Source organism: Mugil cephalus, chromosome 10 (assembly GCF_022458985.1).
Source record: "Mugil cephalus isolate CIBA_MC_2020 chromosome 10, CIBA_Mcephalus_1.1, whole genome shotgun sequence".
Classification (NCBI taxonomy): Eukaryota; Metazoa; Chordata; class Actinopteri; order Mugiliformes; family Mugilidae; genus Mugil; species Mugil cephalus.
In genome coordinates, this window is record NC_061779.1 from 27,332,297 (window position 1) to 27,354,070 (window position 21,774).

The 21,774-nt window shown below is 38.9% G+C and overlaps 1 protein-coding gene across 2 annotated transcripts in view; it reads right to left on the reverse strand.

Annotated features, from left to right (window-relative positions):
• lrp5 (low density lipoprotein receptor-related protein 5) overlaps positions 1 to 21,774 on the reverse strand; it is a 40,390-nt gene that overhangs the window by 7,685 nt on the left and 10,931 nt on the right. For both annotated transcript variants that reach the window (XR_007113529.1, XM_047595939.1), the window contains exons 6-23: positions 20,616 to 20,812; positions 20,201 to 20,332; positions 14,958 to 15,046; positions 14,661 to 14,879; positions 12,241 to 12,329; positions 11,812 to 11,983; positions 8,858 to 9,074; positions 8,603 to 8,756; positions 7,793 to 7,928; positions 7,256 to 7,500; positions 4,937 to 5,121; positions 3,811 to 3,959; positions 3,419 to 3,596; positions 2,794 to 2,990; positions 2,264 to 2,469; positions 1,967 to 2,157; positions 1,014 to 1,223; positions 640 to 765 (exon numbers count right to left, since the gene is read on the reverse strand). Coding sequence is in view for 1 of the 2 variants with exons in the window: in XM_047595939.1 (XP_047451895.1) it covers positions 640 to 765; positions 1,014 to 1,223; positions 1,967 to 2,157; positions 2,264 to 2,469; positions 2,794 to 2,990; positions 3,419 to 3,596; positions 3,811 to 3,959; positions 4,937 to 5,121; positions 7,256 to 7,500; positions 7,793 to 7,928; positions 8,603 to 8,756; positions 8,858 to 9,074; positions 11,812 to 11,983; positions 12,241 to 12,329; positions 14,661 to 14,879; positions 14,958 to 15,046; positions 20,201 to 20,332; positions 20,616 to 20,812 (3,092 nt within the window). In the remaining variant the exon portion in view is untranslated. The remainder of the gene's footprint in view (positions 1 to 639; positions 766 to 1,013; positions 1,224 to 1,966; positions 2,158 to 2,263; positions 2,470 to 2,793; positions 2,991 to 3,418; positions 3,597 to 3,810; positions 3,960 to 4,936; positions 5,122 to 7,255; positions 7,501 to 7,792; positions 7,929 to 8,602; positions 8,757 to 8,857; positions 9,075 to 11,811; positions 11,984 to 12,240; positions 12,330 to 14,660; positions 14,880 to 14,957; positions 15,047 to 20,200; positions 20,333 to 20,615; positions 20,813 to 21,774) is intronic.

Genomic DNA, 21,774 nt, shown 5'->3' on the forward strand with positions numbered 1-21,774 from the left:
TGGTTTAGTTGTACATCCCTTTTACACTGAACTAGTGAACTGCATAATATTGTTAACAGAAGGCCATGTATCATATTTCCTGTCACAGAAGAACAAGGTTCCTGTTCCTGCTGCATTTCTATTGCATTTTGCTGCATTCTTTACAGCAGAGTTGTGTTAAAGCTACTTACCACAGAACAATGTTACTGACTAAAACACGGAGACATTTGTGCTAATTACCTTACAGTTGCACAACAACTGAGTAGTCTAGTTGAGTATAATGCTAGACTCCCAATTCAATAGGACAAATTGATTAGGGATGGGACATCATATATGATTTAATCTCTGCAAAGCGTAACTTGCACAGACATTCCTGGTAGTTATACAGCATGGTAGGTGTTTACAAAACACTATCTAATTGAAATTTGAGTCAAATTTCTAGAGAGGTCCAATGAGCAAAGAACAAACTGACATTTCTTGGTGATTTTTTTTCTTTTGAAATCATACTTTGTAAGTTGTAACTGGTTCTTGACATCAAATGATACAATATTTGCAAACAAAATTTTAATATTTTCTGATGAAGTATTGTGTCTTGCCCCTCTTTACACAGCAACCAATGGGAGTGAAAGCACTTTGCTGTGGGTGTGGTGTGTTGTTTACCTCCACAGTGCAGTAGGTCTTGTAGTAACACCAGGTGCATCGGACAGGAGCAACGAGGTGTTCCGTCACCCTTTGCAATACAGATGTGAGAACAGCCACCATTGTCGTGGAAACAAGGGTGGAATGCTGGAGAAAATAAACATTTGAAGGGTAAAGTTTGGTGTAATTGGACTATATGACTATATTTATCTAGTGTATTAACCAAAGTATCCAGCATTTGGAGAACCAGGGCAGTACTGGCACAGACGACAAGCCATTTGTGAAAGTATGCACAAACAAATGAAAAACACAAATGCCCTGTATTACTATATCATGTTGCTAGGAGCAACATCAATATACTGTATAATGGGAGTAAATGAGACAAATGTCTGTACCAAACTCCTGCGTGTCCATTGCTTCCACTGCATGGATAGAGGTCAGGTACGATATCCGTCCTTGAATGCGTGTACGTCCATCTCCGGTCAGCTTGTCTACCCTTTCTATCATCTGCTGCTGTCGGTCAATCCAGTAAAGATGATCTCCCAGAATGGTCAAGCCCACTGGCTGAAGAATGTTGGAATCTTGGAGGACAATGCGATTGGCTCCTTGGAGAATCAGAATGAGGTCATAAGAAAGTAATACATTATTACCTAGGCTGGTTGTTTGAAGCATAAGCATGCGTTGTCATTGGCATTTATACACTGACATTGTTCTATATATGAGACATATTGGGGGGATACTTAAGGACTACTTACTAGTGTTGACACAAAACAAGATATTTTGTTATTTATTCCGCAGTGAATAAATAATATCAATCAACAATCTGGCTGTGGCTCAGTAGGTAGAGCGGGTTGTCCGTGAACCAAAGGTGCCATATGTGCCACTATGTGCAACTGGCACTGGTAAATGTGTGTGTGCTTGTGTGAGCGAATGGGTGGATGTGTCTCTGACTGTAAAAAGCGCTTTGAGTACCAATACGTAGAAAAGCCCTATATAAAAGCAATGCCATTTACCATTTACTGCTCAATTAAAATTAATGATTGTATTCTTCTTGATTTAATTGCTATGGCTGTGATTGTATGCATTGTATAATGACATGTATCTACTGAGAGTCAGAATCAGAGTCATAATGCATTTATTGTCCTTCCATGCAGGATGAGGAGAGTCTGGTTTTACTTAATTCTATACATACTGTATCTCAATCTAAAGTCAATCTTCAGGTTGCCTCTAAACATAGGAGTTCTATTGTGATATGGTGTTTATTTTCAACATTTCTGTGATATTACTCCTTTAAACAAAAGGTACATTTACAAAAATACATTAATTATTTCTGTTTGTCAGAACTCACCTGTCAGGTCACTGCTCTCAATGCGTTTGAGGTCAGCATCTAGCCAGAACAGTTTTCCCAGCTTATTATCAAGAGCCAGAGCTACTGGTCTAATTAAACCAGTAGTGAACAAAGACTCTCTCTCTGTCCCATCCAGGCTGGCTCCTTCAATCTTAGCTGAGCGCTCCTGCACTGTAGTGAAATACATGTACCTGTAAAAGGGGATACATGTTTATATAGGCCACTGCAATTGCCTTGGCTCTCTGTATTTCTATGAACCTCCAGTAAATTAAGTAACCCTTAGCCTAAATATTTTACCCTTTCTCAGCATTGACAACAATGGACCGTGGCTTGTCCGTATCATCCTTGATAACCACACCCACAATGTGACCATCCATCCTCTGGAGGTTGATAGTGTTGGTTGTTTCACAGGTCCAATAAATGTGACGACTGTAGGGGTCCAGACTTAGGTCATGAAGCTGATTGTCCAATGGTTGAGCTGTACTGCTTACTATTATTGAAGACTGGAGACAAGCACACAGCATGGTCACAGAAATAATGCATTTTAATATTTACTTGTTGAAGTCTTATGAAACTGTACTGTTTGGCTATAGCAGATTTATCATTGAGTTGCAGCTTGTATCTGTCTATAGACTCATAGGATTGTGGCTATTTATATACCTGACCTTTTGGATTATTATTGCATTCATTTACAAACCTACAGAAAAACACAAGTGAAGGGGAAGAAATATGTTTTATCCCCCAATGCATGTTCGCACCTGCTTTCACCCATAGGTATTTATATGAGTCTCATATGTTGTAAGTGTGTGTATCAGGGGAAGTCTTACCATGGCTCCATCATCTCTGGCACGGCGTATGTTGTGTCGTCCATCCAGCCAGTACACTAGCCTGTCCACTGGATCGTAGTTGACAGCTCGGACATTTTTCTGGACATGTATAGGCAGGATGATGTCAGGACTCTGCTCTCCTAAAACCATCCTGCTGATACTGACCTTCTGACTGAAGAGCAAGAAACGAGAAGGAGCTGCAGACAGATAGGCAGAGGATCAGGGTAGAAATTTGGTGAGGAGACCCCATGCTCATCATCTAAAATCACTGAAGTTTTCTCACTCACTCACTCACTCACTCACTCACTCACTCACTCACTCACTCACTCACTCACTCACTCAGGTAGCATTTCAACAGCTAAGACAGCATTAGCTATTATTTTAATGTGACATATACTGTAAAATACGTTTTGCCTTTAAATCACTGTAAGAGCTCAGTCTATTAGTCAAGGAGAATAGCAGAGTATGGGATGATTATGTTCTTATACCGATGGGATTACTAAAAACAGACCCATTAGTTCAATAATGATATTTATTAAATCTTTTATGTTATCAGTAGTTGTTAATGATTCATGTGTATGGTCAGTCTTGGGAGTCAACCCATGGCCTTTCATTCTGTACTTACAGCTACAATTTCGTTGATCAGGATTCAAGGTGTAATGGGAGGCACAGCGGCACTGAGCACCAGCAGGTGTGGCCAGGCAGAGGTGGGCACAGTTGCCATTGTTATGTGAACACTCATTGGTGCCACGCTGACGGGAGGAGTGGAACACAAGGATGTCCAGCATCAGCTCCAGCTGGCCCTGAGATAGTCCAATGATGTGACAGTTGTAAACTCAGCATTTGTTTTCAGAATATACTGAGACTCTTTAATGATAATTTTAATGCCAAATAACAAATCCGCAAGCATCTTCACCAGATCTTAATAGTCTAAGAACATATTATAGGCACAATACACATGAAAAGTTATCAATTCGGCTATCAAAACCAAATCCATGGATTAAACTAGTTCCATACCTGAAGCACCACTGTGCGGTTGAGTCCACTGCGCTTGTCTGCCCGTTCAATACTGCGCAGGTTAAAATCTGTCCAGTAAATAAAATCTCGGTACTGAGTGAGACCAAAGGGGTGAGGGAGGTCGTCTACTATAATCTCCCTCTGAAGACCTGCAGAATAGAACAACATCTTAACACCAGCTCAAAAATTTCAAACAAAGGTCCTATTATCCTTAAATATATAAAATATTCATGGAACTGTTAATAGTTAGTATCTGTTATGATTACTTTTGATTGTGACGTATTTGCAGCCAAATACATCAGGAATGTAAACAATGAGAATGATGATGGTTGAAAAGTCCTGAGACAGGCAGCATTTTCTCAACCTGATGGTAAGTGGTTCAGTATCCATAGTCCATTTTTGTCTAAAGCATGTGGAGTTAACTAAGGAAGTAAGTAATCTACCTGATCTCTAATTGCTCTGTGTCTGCCCACAAGAAACAGTGTGGCATGATAAAACGCTGCACCACTGAGACAGACATTTTCTGCTAACCAGGGCCAAGAGCTCATCTAGCATGTTGGACCGTGAGCAATAGAGCAGGATCTCAAATATTTTAATTTAAATCTGTTAAATTACTGTCTACAAATGTGTCTGAATCTGAATCTCATTGCATTTAAAAAATAGCAAAAAAAAAAAAAAAAAAAAAAAAGGCAAAATTATTATGAAGTAGCAAATGCAGTGTGTTTGTATGTAAACAGCAGATCAGCAATAATGGAAGAAAAAGAGCAACAACATGAGTCAAGGGATGAAGAGCTGCAGGTCACAGGCTGCATACCTCTACTAATGGACTGGTGCACCCACACAACCACTCTGAGCTCTTCCCCAGAGCTGTGACTGCTCTAAATCAGTCCAAGAAACTGCATATTCCATAACCATATTTCTATTAGTGTCATATTTGCATTATTATTATTATTATTTATGCTATGTATTTTACAGTCCATTCAACTCCATTCCATTTTGACTTAGATATCTAGTCTTTTTACTACGATTTTTGACATTGTGAACACTATGAGCGTCTCGCGGAGCTGTACACAATTTCATGTTGCACCGAATAAGCTGTATTCTGAGAATGTTGATGTGTTCAAACCTTGCATGTTGGTGCTTTCAATCATACATGTGTCCAAATCAGTCCAGTAGAGCCGATGGTCTACATAGTCAATAGTCAGTCCATTGGCACGGCCTACTTTATCGACCAAAGTTGTGATGGTGCTACCATCCATATAGGCTCTGGCTATCCGTGGTCGACCACCCCATTCTGTCCAGTACATGTAGCTGTGGAGAAATAACAGTTTCATCCTGACACATATACAAGCAAATGTATCTCTATGAAGATTTTCTTCTGGTTTCACTAAATAGTGTTTTATTTAATGTTTGTGAAGGTTCTCATCCAGGCCATAGTGTATCCAAAAAAAAAACATTTAAAAAAGCAACTGGACTTTGTCGAGTTTTGAAAAGATGTTCTGCCACTCATCCAAGTAGCTTCTTCAGTTGGTGGTGGGAGGTTTGAGGTTTAAATAAGGAAATCTGTAGGTATAACCAATCAGAAACTTGCTTGATCAGAGACTGGTGCAATTAATTTCTATTAACAGCTAGACGGATGTTTTATTTAATCATTTAATCTATTTCTATTAAAATGAAATAAATGAACACAACCGTTTTTGATATAATACAGCGGGTAAAATAAGTATTGAACACATCACAATTTTTCATAGTAAACATATTTCTAAAGGTGCTATTGACAGGAAATTTTCACCAGCTGTTGGTAACAACCCAAGTAATTCATACACAGAAAGAAACCAAAACAACAAGTTCGGAATTGTGTAATGATGTGAAATAACACAGGGAAAAAGTATTGAACACGCTTACTGATATTTAATACTTTGTACAAAAGCCTTTGTTGGTAATGAAGCTTCAAGACGCCTCCTGTCTGGAGAAACTAGTTGCATGCATTGCTCAGATGTGATTTTGACCCATTCTTCCACACAGTCTTTAAATCTTGAAGGTTCCGTGGGCCTCTTCTGTGAACTCAATTGTGATTTTCAATTGGATTCAAGTCAGGTGATTGGCTGGGCCATTCTAGCAACTTTATTTTCTTTCTCTGAAGCCAGTTGAGAGTTTCCTTGGCTCTGTGTTTGGATCATTGTCTTGCTGAAATGTCCATCCTCGATTCATCTTCATCATTCTGGTAGATGGCAGCAGATTTTTCTCGAGAATGTCTCTGTACATTTTTCCATTCATCCTCCCTTCAATTATATGAAGTTTGCCAGTACTACATTCAGGAAAACAGCCAAACCCTAAGATGTCCCTGCCTCCAAACTTCACTGTCAGTATGGTGTTTTTGAGGTGATGTGCAGTGCATTTTGTCCTCCAATATGTGTTATGGCATCCGACTATGTTCTCCCAGTATTTTACAGGCTTGTCCAAATGTTGTGCAGCAAACTTAAAACAAGCTTCAACACGCTGTTTCTTCAGAAATGGAGTCTTGTGTGGTGAGCGTACATACAGGCCATGGCTGTTGAGAACATTGCTTATTATTTTCGTTGAAACAATTGTATCTGCTAATTCCAGGTCTTTCTGAAGCTCTCCATTAGTGGTCCAACAACTCTTTTGAGAATTCTTTTCACTCCTCTGTCGGAAATCTTCTAAGGAGCACCTGGTCGTGGCCGGTTTATGGTTGAATGATGTTCTTTCCACTTCCAGATTATGGCCCAACAGTGCTCACTGAGTTTAGAAATCCTTCTGTAACCAATGTCATCAGAATGTTTTGCAACAATAAGGTTGTGAAGGTCTTGAGAGAGTTCTTTGCTGTTACCCATCATGAGATGTTCCTTGTGTGACACCTTGATAATGACACACCTTTTTATAGGCCATCAGTTTGGACTGAACCAGCTGATAATCATTTGCACTGACAAGGGGCAGGACAGCTTTCTGATCACTGATAGATGTCAGCTGGTGTCTTGGCTTTCCATGCCTTTTCCACCTCCCTTTCTGTGTGTGTTCAATACTTTTTCCCTCTGTTATTTTACATTATTACACATAACTTAATTTCTGAACTTATTTGTTTTGGTTTCTTTCTATGTATGGATTACTTGGGTTGTTACCAACACCTGGTGAAAATTTCCTGTTAATAGCACCTTTAGAAATATGTTTATGAGGACAAATTGTGATGTGCTCAATATTTATTTTACCCGCAGATCCCTGTGACTGTCCAGGTGGCCGTGTGTTGTCAGCCATGAGCCACGACATGGCACAGGTACTTTTAACAAACCATACCTAAATATCAACATATGTCTCTAGCTCCAGCTTTATTATACTGTTCAGGATACACTTATTTGTGCAAGAAGTGCAACATCAAGACCAGGTCAAATACTTGATGTGAACTACTTTCTAAATGGAATGGCCTTACCCATTGGCTGGGTCCAGTGCTAGTGATCGTGGGTTGTCCAGTGAGCGAGGGTTGTCCAGATCCTTACAAACAAGAACTTGACGATACTGGCCATCCAACTGGGCCACCTCAATGCGGTTAGTGCCTGTGTCTGCCCAGTAGATGTTACGACCCATCCAGTCCACTGCCATTCCTTCTGGGTAGTCCAGTCCAAACTTTATAACATGTTCTATAGAGCTGCCATTCATATAAGCTCTGCTGATTGTCTGACAGACAAGAGAGAGGAGTGACAGCAGAGTGAGTGAGAGGACAACAGAAGGTGAAAGAGTCATTTTTAAGATATTTGGAAGCTATCATTTATCATGTAAAGTCCCATCCTTCCTAAACACAGTTCAAAATATTCAGTACAGATTTGCTCATTTTGATTAAATTATTTTTCAGTATATGATTTCAGTATATGGGGGGGGGGGGGTCATGCAGGAAAGGGTGCCTGGTGCGGGATTCGAACCGCCCCAAGATGAAATTATTTTTGAAATAAAAGTATGCAACCTAAGCTACCTTGGCCTGTATGTCCGTCCAGTATATTCTCCTTTCAGACACATCAAAATCAAGAGCAGAGGCTTCTTTAACTCCTGTCAGAGGAATGGCTACATCATTGCTGTTGGTACCCAAAGAAATGCTTCTGATGTTGTCCCTGACGAAAAATAAACACATACCAAAACAAAATAAATACATTAGACCACAAAATACAACCTGAACCAAGTCCAAGTTTAAGCTGTTAAGTGAAAATGGGCATGTACACAGAGTTTATAGTGAGAGATGATGATAAAACCTCAATTATTTGTATTTAGAGCAATTTGAAATTGACAAATTTAATTGTACAGTGTTTTTGCATGGTTTTTGAAAGGGACAGATTTTCCATACTCCATTCAACACTGAAACTTAGTTTGTGGGTTATTACCAAACTCTGTTACCTATGACCTACTACATTTTATTTATAATCTTATTTCAATTCAACACTGATGACATACTTGACCTCTACTAATTCATAGTCTGGATGAGTATATATATGAGTATATATATATATATATATATATATATATACACACACACACATATATATATATATTAAGATATTAAGTATTATAGGGAAAACTAAGCCCAATAAATCAACTCCCCAGATTCAAGATACCAACCAGACTAACTAAATCAATTCAAAAGGGCACACAAAAAAAATTCTCAGGACATAGGTCAATACTACAGAACTGTGGAGAGGTAGGTGCCTCTCCTAGGAAGTAGGAAATAAAAGTAATACTAAAAGTAACATCTCCCGAGTCTTTTTCCTATTCAATTGTCAGATAACTGTACCTGTTGGTGAAGAGCAGAAAGGCCTCAGGCACCACACAGGTCTGGAGGTCTGAGAGTAGCTCCATCCCCATGGGACAAGCACAACTGACAGCTTGCTGGCGCCAGAAACACAGATGGCTGCATCTGCCATTATCTATCGCACAGCCATTAGTACCTAGACACAGATTAAAGTATTAACACAGATTTCATATTTTTGATTTTGCAGTTCATGTTCTACTGCAGTTTTAAGTTGACATGAAAAGACTATTGCCTTACCGTACGTTTCTGTTACTTTGGTGGCCTTGAGCCCCATTAAATCTGGCAGCTGATCAATGATGATCTCACGTACAGCTGTGGCTTTGTGCACCCTTTCAATGCTACGTCTTTGCCAGTCAGTCCAGTAAATGTAATCACCCAGCAGAGTAAAACCAAAGATATGTGGCAGCTTGTCTTCCAGCAGAGTCCGTCTGTTACTGCCATCCACGCTGATTACCTGAGACACAGGCAGGACAAGTTGGAAAGGAGACAGTTTTTCCAAGGCTAAAGTGCATATTAAATTCATTCTTTCATCCTTATATTTTTAAAGGCTAAAATACTGTTAGCTACAGAACAGAACACTAATCCTACATATGTTTACATATGTTTCCAGCGGAAATGAAGCAAAAACTAGCTAGAAAGGCAAAACACTACTGATGTCCCAAGGAACAGTGAAGTGTCAATGATCAAATGTGCCAGTTGGATGTCTGTTCTTCCATGCTTTTCTGTAGACTCTGAAAATTGGCCTCCAGAAGGAAATTTTCTGAAAGTAAATAAAAGAATCCATAGGATACTTAGGTGGGTAAAGTGGCTGTGAATATGGTGAGAGAGAAGCAGAAAGCCAGGATGCTCACGGGGCATCAGTCTCTTTAGTCTTTATGCTCCTCTGAGGCATGTACCAAGCACAGAAGCTTTTATTCATCAACCCACAAGGTATAGTTCTCACTTCACTGAAGATCCAAAGCTATGAACTAACCCAGTCCCTCCATTTCTTGTCTAGTCCCATCCAATCAAATAAATGCTTTTTGGAGAACTGTATTACTTACCTTTATCAGTATGACTGTATGTAAAACACAAGAGTTAGAAGACCAAAGATATTTGCACTGGTTTATTTTACCATCCATCCATCCATCCATCCATCCATCCATTACTTATTTCAACACATTTTGGCCTGATTTTGTCTTACTTTATGTAAAATCTTACAATGAAAAATAAGAATACCAAATAATGAGATCTCAACATCTCTTTTCTTGCTGTGAAGTACTAATAAATGCTATAGCATTTATGATGCTGATTTATATTATGTGTTATGTCCAAATTTGTTGTGTTCTATTAGGGGGGCCAAGAACGCGTACTAGAAGTGTTAGTCTGATGGTGTTTCTAATGTTTATGTGGGCTACAGCCAACAGCAGGCCCTGTTCAAAGCCCCTGTAGCTTCTTTTGTGTGAGACAATATGTATTCAGGTCATAAACACTGAAAACAAGGATATAAGAACCCCCACATTTAATGAGTTATTTCATCTCCAAACATTTGCAATTGCAATTCTAGAAGTGCAGTTACTTTTGCAACTCTTTAATATTGTTTCGTTATATCAAGTATAAAATTTGTGAGGTTGGATTTTCTACTTTGTCTTTGTCTACTTTGAGGATTTGTGTGAAAATCCACTTATGTTTTGAGTAGTTTTTATGTAGAAATTTCTGAAGGATGAAAAAGGTCAAATACCAGTTTTAGCTTCTCTTCAGTGACTGGAGAGTTAAGAATATAATTTTAAATGCTTCTCCTAAAGGCCAAGCTCCATATTATCATTTTTTCCATCTTATTTTAAGAATATTAAATATATTGTCCCAATACAATACTTTGCTCTATAAGTGCAGGCTTACTCGTGCTTCCCAGAATTTCAAAAAATTCCAGCATTAACTTTGTGTCCATTTCTTTGTCACTTTCTGTAACTAACTTCATGAACATACTTATATACACAAAGCTAAATTAAAACAAAGCCTTTTTTTTTTATCCATTATCAATCTCTTGTGTAACATGTATTATCCTGTATGTATGAATTTGTTTGTTCCTTCTGACCTCATCTCCTTTCTTCCTTTCTCCCAAGTGTGTATGCTCAAGGTTTCAGGATCTGGGTTCTGTAAAGTATTTAGAGGCTGTGTGAATTGGTAATGTCCCTTTATGAATAATTTAGAATTTAAATGAAAATGAATTGTGAGAAAAATCAAATTATCCACAAAATATGTTACTTAACTTTACATGGCGGCTTTGCATATGTCAACATGATCACATCACTGGAATGGAATTACACCATACCTGACTCATATTTAATCATCTCATTTGTTATTTGTTAATTCTGGTTTGAATGTATTTATTATTTAGTTAGTTAACATTTACAAGGACGAAATGTATTAAAATGTTCTCCCTACTACAGAACATTGCCTTTAACAAAACATTTATAGTGCTTTTTCCTTTTCTGATTAACATTAAAAATACTGGCTATGCGAACGAATAAGGACATCCTCAGTGTTCAGAGAAATATTTCACTTGCAGGTGGAGACTTGAATACACTAAACGATGAAGATGAGGTGAAGAAAGAAAGGAGAGTGTGAGAGCATTCCTCCAGAATTCTTGTGAAAAAGTCTTCACTCTGCCTTAGTCTTTGAATGGAATTGATTATTAAATTCCTTGACACTCACTTTAACCATAAATATGACGTGCATGACCTAAACACTTACCCTTATCTTGACATAAATTTAACATTAACACGACCTTAAACAGGGTCTTCAAAATGTAGGTCAATACTGATTTGTAGTAACTCTTTGTGAATCTTTCTGTAATTTACTTGAATGTTCTACACTGATTCTGCTATTATTTTCTAGGCGAATCAGTGAATTGAGTGATGTCTGAAATGTGCAAACAGCAATTTATTCTGTTTTCACTGAATCAACTAACAGAAAATTATTTGGCAACTGTTTTGCAACAGGTTCAACAACAGGTCACATCACACCAATACAGAACACACCAAATCACACCAGTTAAGAATGAAATATGATTGATCACACTGAAAAGGCTGGTCAGTAAAGGTCACACCATGTTTAACATAATAGTATCTAGTGTCCAGTTAAAACATTGCATTTTGTATCATCACTGTTAAAACACATCCACTTTCCACCTCATCCTGCAGTAGACATACCTCAATCTTGTCTGTTTTAGCATCTCCCCAGTATAGTCGTCCTGCTGCATGGTCCAAGGCCAGTCCATTGGGCCAGCCAAGAGAGCTGTTGAGTAGGACTTTTCGGTCCGTCCCATCCAGGTTAGCCTGCTCAATTTTGGGATGCTCACCCCAGTCAGTCCAGTACATGTAACTTCAAGAAACAAAGGCAATTAATTATTAATTATTCTTATTATTATCATTCATATTTTGGGATCTATCAAGACCTCAATGAGTGGCTTGACATTTTGTTTGGTAAGACCAGACATTTTCCATCTATGGTATCTTAGGATAAAATATATATATCTCTTTAAGAAAAATACATGAACTTAATGAAATGGTGTCCAAAATGGCAACTGTGGCCCTGCTGGACAAGACAATTAACAATATATTCATAAACATAACACCTACCCATTAATAGGGTCCAGAACAATGGCTCTTGGTTCTTCCAGGTTCTCAGAAATCAAAATTTTCCGAGAGGTTCCATTTAGTCTGGTAACCTGTAATGATATTCCCATATTAAAATGTAAGACAATGATGTTATATACACCGACCAGCCATAACATCAGGTTTGATTGATTTATTTTTAAAATGGGACAATTCAAATGAATGAACGTTTACACGTAAATACGAGAGATTATTGACACACAGCTAATTTCAAGTCCCACTGAAAAGCGAAAAAAAAATAAAATAATACAATTAACATAATACCACATCTGAACAGAAACATACAAAAAAGTAAAACAAGGACCAAGGCATGATTGCACTACACTTTTCCCATTGGTCTGTTCAGACCTTGCATTAAGATCCGATATGGGCTGTCCAGTCGCCAAGTGGCTAGTGCAAAAGGCCCCTTTCTCATGGCCCATTCAACCAACAGTATGATATGACACATCCATCACAAAAACACATGTACACAATGGTAGTAACCATTATAGCACCAAAGCATTCTTAGTTTAATTTCCAGTTGAGATTAGGACTGGGTGGTATGACAAAAAATGTATATCACGGTATTTTTTAAAATTCTGGCGGTGTCATGGTATATCACGGTATTTTTTTTTTTTCAAGTGTTCAGAACATTTTCTACTGGTTGAGAGAGGAATGAATGCAGTAGTACTAAGAATGAACTATTTTACTGTAAGGATGAGTAAATATTGTAGAATAATCCCACACTAATAGTACAACAGGCTTGCATGGCTGCTGCATGCTGATGTGGGAATTCATGAATATTCACAGCTCGGAGATTATAAAGAAAGAAAAAGGGAAAAAAAAGAATTAAGCAGACCGGCTACTGTAATAATTGTAGTCTGCGCACAACATTTTGTTCTCATTCATGAAAAGATAAAATTGGTGACACTTTCAGTGACAGCTTTACCCAGGGGTCAAGTCATCCAGAACAGGGCCTGTCCCCAGAAATTGGAGACGTCTGGTCACCCTAAAAATAACCCAAACAACCGACACGGCACCTTTTTTGGCACAAGTCCTCTCCTTCTGCCACTTCATTTTTCAGACCTTTCTACCTTCACCATGTCTCGCAGTGACGCAGTCACACCATACATATTTAGAAGTGCCTCAATGAAAATGATCCAGTCTGAAACAGAGTCTTGCGGCGCAGCGTGTAACAAATCAATAAATATTAAAAATGCATATCATGACTAAAAAGAAATACCTGTATTCGTGATATACTGCCCAGTCCTATCTGAAGTTACACACACAGCCTATTATTATCACTTCCACAATGGGAAATGAGTTGACATGAAAGCTTTAACACATGGCACATTGCAACTGACAAATTCTTAACATTGTAAATGTTAATCTTAAATTGAAGTGGTTGTTAATTTGACAACAAATGAGGTTTTCAGATGCTACATGCACACATGTGTCTTTCTTACAGCAGGTAAAATAAGAATTGAACACAGTTTGTCATCATAAACGTATTTCTAAAGGTGCTATTCACCAGGTGTTGGTAACAACCCAAGTAATCCATACATAGAAAGAAACCAAAACAAATAAGTTCAGAAGTTAAGTTATGTGCAATAGTTTAAAATAACAGAGGGAAAAAGTATTGAACACATGCAGAAATGGAGGTGGAAAAAAGGCACTGAAAGCCAAGATACCAGCTGAAATCTATCAGTGATCAGAAAGCCATCCTGCCCCTTGTCAGTGCAAATGAATATCAGCTGGTTCAGTCCAAACTGATGGCCTGTAAAAAGATGTGTCATTACCAAGGTGTCACACAAGGAACATCTCATGATGGGTAAAAGCAAAGAACTCTCTCAATTATTTGGATTGTTACAACACCTGGTGAAAGTTTCATGTTAACAGAAACTTTAGAAATACGTTTACTATGAAAAATTGTGATGTGTTCAATACTTATTTTACCTGCTGTATTTCTTAATTAAGTCATTAATTGCTCATGCCAATTCAAAGTGTTGCCAACAAATATTCAATTCAATTCAACTCAATTCAGTTTTATTTACTGTATATAGCGTCAATAACAATACAAATTATTTAAAGACATCTTACTGGTATTACTGTTATTATTTCCCCTTTGGGGATCGATCTATCGATCTATCTTTTGATCTATCTACAAAAAACAGCCCGAACCCTCCAGAGCAGCCTGAGAGCGACATTGGCAAGTAAAAACTCCCTTTTAACAGGAAGAAACCTTGAGCAGAACCCAGCTCATATGGAGGGACCCATCTGTCGAAGGCCAGCCGGGTAGAAACAGAGAGGATATAGAGAAAAGAAGAACAGGAGAAAAGACACATATAACTACTGGTGTAGGAGAAATGGGAGGGATGTGATGTAAAATGAAGTTTGAGATGTACCTCAATTCGGTCAGTTCCAGTGTCGGTCCAGTAAAGGTTTCTGGCCACCCAGTCCACAGCAATGCCATCTGGGTGGTTGATCTCAGTGGTAACCAGCATCATGGCATTACTGCCATCAATGTGGGATCTTCGGATGGCCAGAACCTCATCATCTGTCCAATAGACATAGCCTTCCACTGGGTCATAGTCTATAGCTATAGCATGGCGAATGTCATCAACCTGCAGGAGCAGAGGAACAACAATTAACACTTGAGATCCTGTGTATGTGTGTGCATGCGTGTGTGGGTGCGTCTTTACCTGTAATACTACGTCGGTGAAATCTGGCAGGTCCAAGGATATTCTCCTCAGGTCTGTCCTTCGTGCCAGCAACAAGACCTCTTCTGCTCCTAAATACCAGATAAGTTTTATTAATTGCGTTAATTCAACGTGATTTGCAGCCCTAAAAAGATCACCAGAAGGTTTGTGGCGAAGTTGACTTATCTCAGTCAAGATGGATTAACCATTTAAGACCTAAACATCCACTGTAACTCACCAATGACCAAAATTCAAAGTGTGGCTGAACACTGGGAAGTTGCACTTTCTGGGAAAAAAAGCTGCCATTATGGCAATGATGAGCCTGGCTGCTGTTGGCTGCAGGCTGGGAAGCGACGGAAAGAGAGAGTTGTTTGGAGGACTTTGTTGGTAAAAAAGTTAGTTATACCCTTGAGATGTCATGAAGGTCTTCCAGACAAAAGCGCAACTTCCCAGTGTTTCGCCACACTTTGAACTTTGTCAATAGTGCGAACCATTGTAATTCACAATAACGTAAGCTTTAATGGATCGCCGGCGATCTGTTCGTTTTTAACGGGTTAAGTGCATTTAAATGCAAACATAGAGCTGAAACTGGTATTTTTAACATGAATGCTGAGGATGTTACAGAAAAAGATACATTTTACAGTGAACTGGATGATAGTCAGGGTATGTTGCATGCGTCACAGTACCATAAGCCTTATAAAAGGTAAGGCTGAAAGGGAGTCTGAGGTGGAGAGAGAAATTATTCACTTATAGCGCCTTTCCACAAAATGCTCTCTGATGTCAAATGAACTGAATCATTCGGCCGTTATGAATGCACTAGTCCTGGACAATTTGGGCACAAAGCCTTTGCTTTTCACTTGAAAAGAGATGTGTGGTGAAAATCCTGATGATAAATGGACAAAAATAACCAAGAATAGTAAGTATGCAGCCACAGATGTCAACCAAATAACACTATTTTTGTCATGTACCAAAGTAATAGCTACAAGGTAAAGGGTTGATACAAGGCACATTCAACGAGTTGTTTGGCCTCCTGTATTCAGATTAGATAGTTTTCAATGAATGTCCTTTTTGCTGGCAACATTCCCTCATAAAGTATGTCATATTGTATCCCTGTACGTGAAGGCAGTGCAATAACAGTGGAAGAATGATTATTAAAAATACTCAATTTTAACTGTTAATACAGCATGGAGGAATGAGAAGTGTTGGGCCTAGCACACATCTCATGCAGGAGATAAAGAAAAGACAGTGTACTACCACAAAGTCTTACAGTGGCCTGCTGGAACATGCAAAGCCTGATAAGGAGAAACTGCACTGAAATTCAGACAATGGGAACCCAAAACAGACTCTAAGGGTCCTCAGACGTTGCATTAGCTTACCCTACAGGTGTGAACACACCCAGGACGCACTGAGGACATATTTGAGATATCTGTTCTCTGACAACATTTGAAGTTGGTCTGGGCTGAATTTGTCCAAATTAATTTGATATTGTGAACACAAAATGTGTCTTGAGTCACATTAAGGTCCTGTTCAGACCATGCATCAAGATCCGAGCTGGGTAATCTCATCCCAAGTGATCAGGGCTATGTACGTGTGGTCATAAACATGAGTCTCCAAATACATCAGACATCCACCCAGCTCTCCAGACTGTCTCTCAGTTTTACGCTCTGTATGCAAAAAAGAGAATAAAAAATAGAATATCTTAACAGCAGCTGTTTTTTTTTTTGTGTGTGCGTCATATGGGTGGGAAAAAATATCAATATGGCAATATATCTTCTGATGCAATATCGTTTTGAATGTCTTAATATCGATTTTAAAAGAAAAAATCATATTTTGGGCTAATCGTGAACGACTTCTACACCTCCGCTCTGCAAGGAGTTGCTGAGCAAGGCAGTCGAAGAAGTGGACAGGCAAGTAGCAGAGGCGAGCATGGTGGTGGCAGCTGCAAATCTTGAAACACAATCAAAATTCAAAGCTGACATGTGGAGGCAGGAACTAATAAGCTGGACAAAGAGTATGCAGTTTGCAAACTGTGCTTCCCTCCAGTTAGATATTCAGGAAACACAAACAACTTGGGAACTCATCTAATGAGACAGTATGAGGTATAAGCGCAGCAGTGCCTGCAGCTGCCAAATCCTGTTGATCCGAAGCAAAGATATTCTTGACCCATTCGTTTTAAAACTAGCAGCATCATTCATCACATATTTAACGTTTCTTTATCAGCTGGTATAATTCCCAGTATCTGGAAGTCAGCTCATGTAATTCCTTTGTACAAAGGAGGAGAAAACAGTGATCTCAACAATTATAGACCAAACTTTCTTGTCTGGCAAAAATTCTAGAATCACTGGTGAATGACCAAGTTCATGCTTTTTTCCAGAGTAAAAGGCATTGATTTTAACAGTTTCCACCTTTCAACACTGAATGGTTGCTATATTGAGAGAGTCACCAAGTATAAATATCTTGGTCTGGCTTGATGAGTCACCACATTGAAAATCTTATCACAAAACTCAGGCAAAAATTATTTGGATTTTTTATACAGAAATAGGTCCAGTTTCCCCTTCAGCTGCATCAGTCCTTGATTACTATAGGCATGCTGCTGCTGCCACTCTCAAACCCCTCGACTCTGCCATTTATCACTCTGCCATCAAGTGCACTAGTGGGGATCCCTACAATACTCACCACTGCTTTCTGTACAACCAAGTTGGTTGGACAGATGCGGGAAAAACACTTTTATCTTTTTATTTATAAAGCCCTCACTGGTCATTTATAACCATATACATCATCCATGCTGGACTGGACAACAGGATTTCACTCCACCTGCTCAAATGTCTGTCCTAAACTTCAAGTCCTGCGGATTCACTCTGAACTAGGAAAATCTGCTTTTAGTTATTGTGCACCAACAGCATGGAACCATCTCCAAAATATATTCATGACTGACATGCTCATTACTCCTGGTCACTTTAAGACATTGCTCTCAAAGCACCTTACCTCAGTGTGCACCTGCTTCATGGAGCACTGAACACTGTTTCCTAATGTTTTAGTTTGTTTTTAATCTTTGTTTGATTTTGTATTTCCATGTTGTTGTACCTTGACATCATGGCAACTGAGGGAAACCTCAATGATTTTTGAGACTTAAATAAAAGACTAATAATAAACTATATGAGATAACACAGTACTTAGGCAATACATACGCACAAGCATTTAATTTTTCACATCTGTTCAGTGGCCCATGACCCCAGTGAGGTTAAGCGGTAGTAGAACATGAGATGAAATCTGTTCAGAGGAGTGTTAAAACAGTGAAACACATTTTTTGTTCAAGGAGACAATTGTGAACTGCATTTTGACATTAAAGTGCAATAAACTGGACATGGATTTGAATTGTTATTTATTGTTGGAACTGAAATAGTTACTGCCAGCCATAACTACGCCAAGACAACAACATCTACAAACTTCTGACAGTCCTCCAGAACGTAACTTAGGAAGTAACTTAAGGTATGACCTCATCAAACAATACAGCATAAATGAATGTTACCTAACACAAAATGTTAACCACAACACCAGGTTTCTGTGCCTGGATTCCAGTTGTTTCTTCTAATGTAGGGATCCATTTACTTCTCTTTTCCTTGGCAGTCGGAGATATCTGTAAAACTATATCTCTGACTGCTTTTCAAACCTGTTAGTACAGTCAATTTCACAACTGCTCTTCACCTTTTCATGTGCGATAATTCATGTTCACCTCATCTCATATACCAGTACACATTCCTTGTATACTAGTGGACTCTGGTCTATGTGCAATAATGTTTATAACTATAATCCATGTTTATAACTATACTGACCCTGAGATTGTGCAATAACACATGCATAACTTCATTATTTTGGTAAATGGTCTTGCTCTTATATAGCGCTTTTCTACCTACTCAAAGGTACTCAAAGTGCTTTTACAGTCAGAGACACATCCACCCATTCACTCACACAAGCACACACACATTCACACACCACTGGGAGCAACTGGGTTCAGTGTCTTGCTCAAGGACACTTCGGCATACTCGGGGGATCAAACCGCTAACCCTTCGGTTCATGGACAACCCGCTCTACCTACTGAGCCAAAGCCGCCCCGGCTTCATACACTTATATGAAAATAAGTGTATATATGTATATATTTCTCATCATGTGCAATCATTTTTCCTCTGTAGAGCAACTGTAACTGGACGCAGGACTTCCTTACAGAATGACAGGCAGTGAGCTGCCCCCACACATCCTCTACCATCACCCTGAGCACAGGCACACGACACCAGTGTGGTCAGTCACATCCTGTACTCCCTTTCACCCACAACTGTGTCCCTGCATTTGACACCAATGCCATTGTGAAATTTGCACAGGTCACAGCAGTGGTCAGGCTGACCACCAACAGCAGATGTAGGATGCAGCCTACAGGGCAGAGATACAGAACCTGGTGGGCTGCTGTTCTAAGAACAACCTCTCTCTCTGAATGCTGTAAAAACCAGGACCTTGTCATCAACTTCAGGAGATCCCAGATTGAGGACTTCTCTCTGGTCGTCATCAGTGGTGAGAGAGCAGAGAGGGTGTCCGGTAATGGGTTCCTGGGAGCACGCATCTCAGACAATCTCAGATGGACAACACCACTGCACAAGTGAAAAAGGTACAGCAGCAGTTGTTTTTCGTGAGGACACTAAAGAAAGCTGGACTACCACAAGAGATGCTGGTAACCTGCCTCTGCTTCATAGAGAGCATCACAGTGAGGCATCACAACTGCTCTACAGTAGACAAGAAGGCACTTCAGCATGTTATGTCAAGTGCAGGATAATCAGGATTAAACTCCCCACACTGGAGGATATCTTCACCACCAGGTGCCTCAGGAAAGCAACTACCATCTGCAAGGACCCTACCCCTCCGCACACCACCTACTGTCATCAGGCACTCAAACAACCAGTCTATAATAATGCTATAATTATGTTTGAACTGCATGCATTAACATATAATGTCCTAATATATCTCTTAATGTCTTATTGTATTTTATCTATATATTAGCTGTTCTATATATTAGTGTACAAGTCTATTAGATATAAATGATTTTTAACACCTATTGTGTTTCTTGCTCCATATACTGTATGGTACCCAGTGAAAGCAAAAAGTACGTTATTTTTAGAGCTCTGACAAATTATGATGATTCTGAAAAACAGGATGATCTGTGCTTGGTTTAAGAACATTAGTGTAAATGTGATACAGACCTGGTTTGCATGTCTTTCCATCTTGTTTAAGCTGGACTCCAGTGGGACAGGCACAACTGTAGAAAGGCTGGACCGGAGACAGTAGGCAGAGATGACTACAACCACCATTGTTGTCACTACAAGGAGTCTCGACTGCAACAACACCAATAAAAAGACCATATAAAATGACAGAAAGAGGAATAAGAGGTGAAGGTAAAAAAGGATAAGATTATCTTGACATTGTGAAGAGTATGTGAAAGAAAAACTTCTCCTGTTAAAATGACATGGCTAAACAGAACTGCTGTGCTCTAAACACAGGACCATCAAACATAAAATTATTCATTAACTTACATCACACTCCAGTTGATTTTATATAATGATTTTTTGATGAACACTACTGTTATGTACATGCACTTAGATTTTTTTTTTAACTTACTATAAGGCTGTCGATAGGGCTCCAGAACTTGGATGTCCATAGGCGAGTAAATCCCACTAAGGATTTCCCTGGTTTTGTCTCCACTGTGTTTGTTACAGGCATGAATGGAGCGGGTCTGCCAGTCAGTCCAATATAATGTCTCCTCAGAGAGCGTTAGTGCAAAGGGATGGGTGAGGGTGCCCTCAACCACGGTTTCACTGCAAGAATAAATATGAATTCTTTAGAATGGGAGGAAAACTTGTGTCATCCTAACAGCAGACCTAACAATATTTTTAAAATCTGTGAAATGAAAATGCGTGAAAGATATGATTTCTACATGTTAACTTGTCATGAAAAGCCTGTCCGAATAGCAGATTTAAGAATCAATATTATGTGGCATCATTTTAAACTTAACAGTTCTGGGATTATTATTTAAATGGATTTTATGATCTTCCACCAGACTAAGGGGTTGTATATTCTTAAGCAACACAAATGGTCACAGGTGTGGACAAACTTTTATGCAGTTCAGAAGTCTGCAGGCAAGACAGCTTTCAGAACACCAAATGCAAGAACTAAAGTTCTTTATGTGCTGATTACATTTCAATCCAATCAACATATTACAGTGTAATTTGCTCGAGTTTGCTTGAGTATCTATACCAAATTTCATAGCAGTGTGATCAGCCTGGTATACCTCAGCCAATCAGATTTTTCAAAATGCTTGACTGGGTGTGTCTGTGAAAGCAGGTATGCCTTAAAGCAAATGTAAACCAAGTAAAGCTGGCCTGCATATCTCAGATTATAAAGAAACATGTGCCTTCTGAACACTGTGCATCTGATAGACTGATCTTATATGTTTACTCTGGATTGATTGCAAGATTCTGCCTCTGAGTGACAATGTGAAAGGACGTGTTTTTTGTTTGAGACAATTACTATTCTTATTGAAACTACATTAAAATAATTTAAGTAAATTTAAATTGAATTGCATATGAAAACATGTTAGGTCAAATACAGAAATTTGGTAAGTGGGAGATTAGAACCTCCACTGCATGTGTGTGGCTGTTTAAAGTATGTTCAAAGTCTGTAATCTGTAATGGTGCGAGGTTTGTAAAAACATTTTATGACCATGACATCTAGGCCAAGATGTTAGGATCACATTTAAAGTTCACAGGACCAAGGAAGG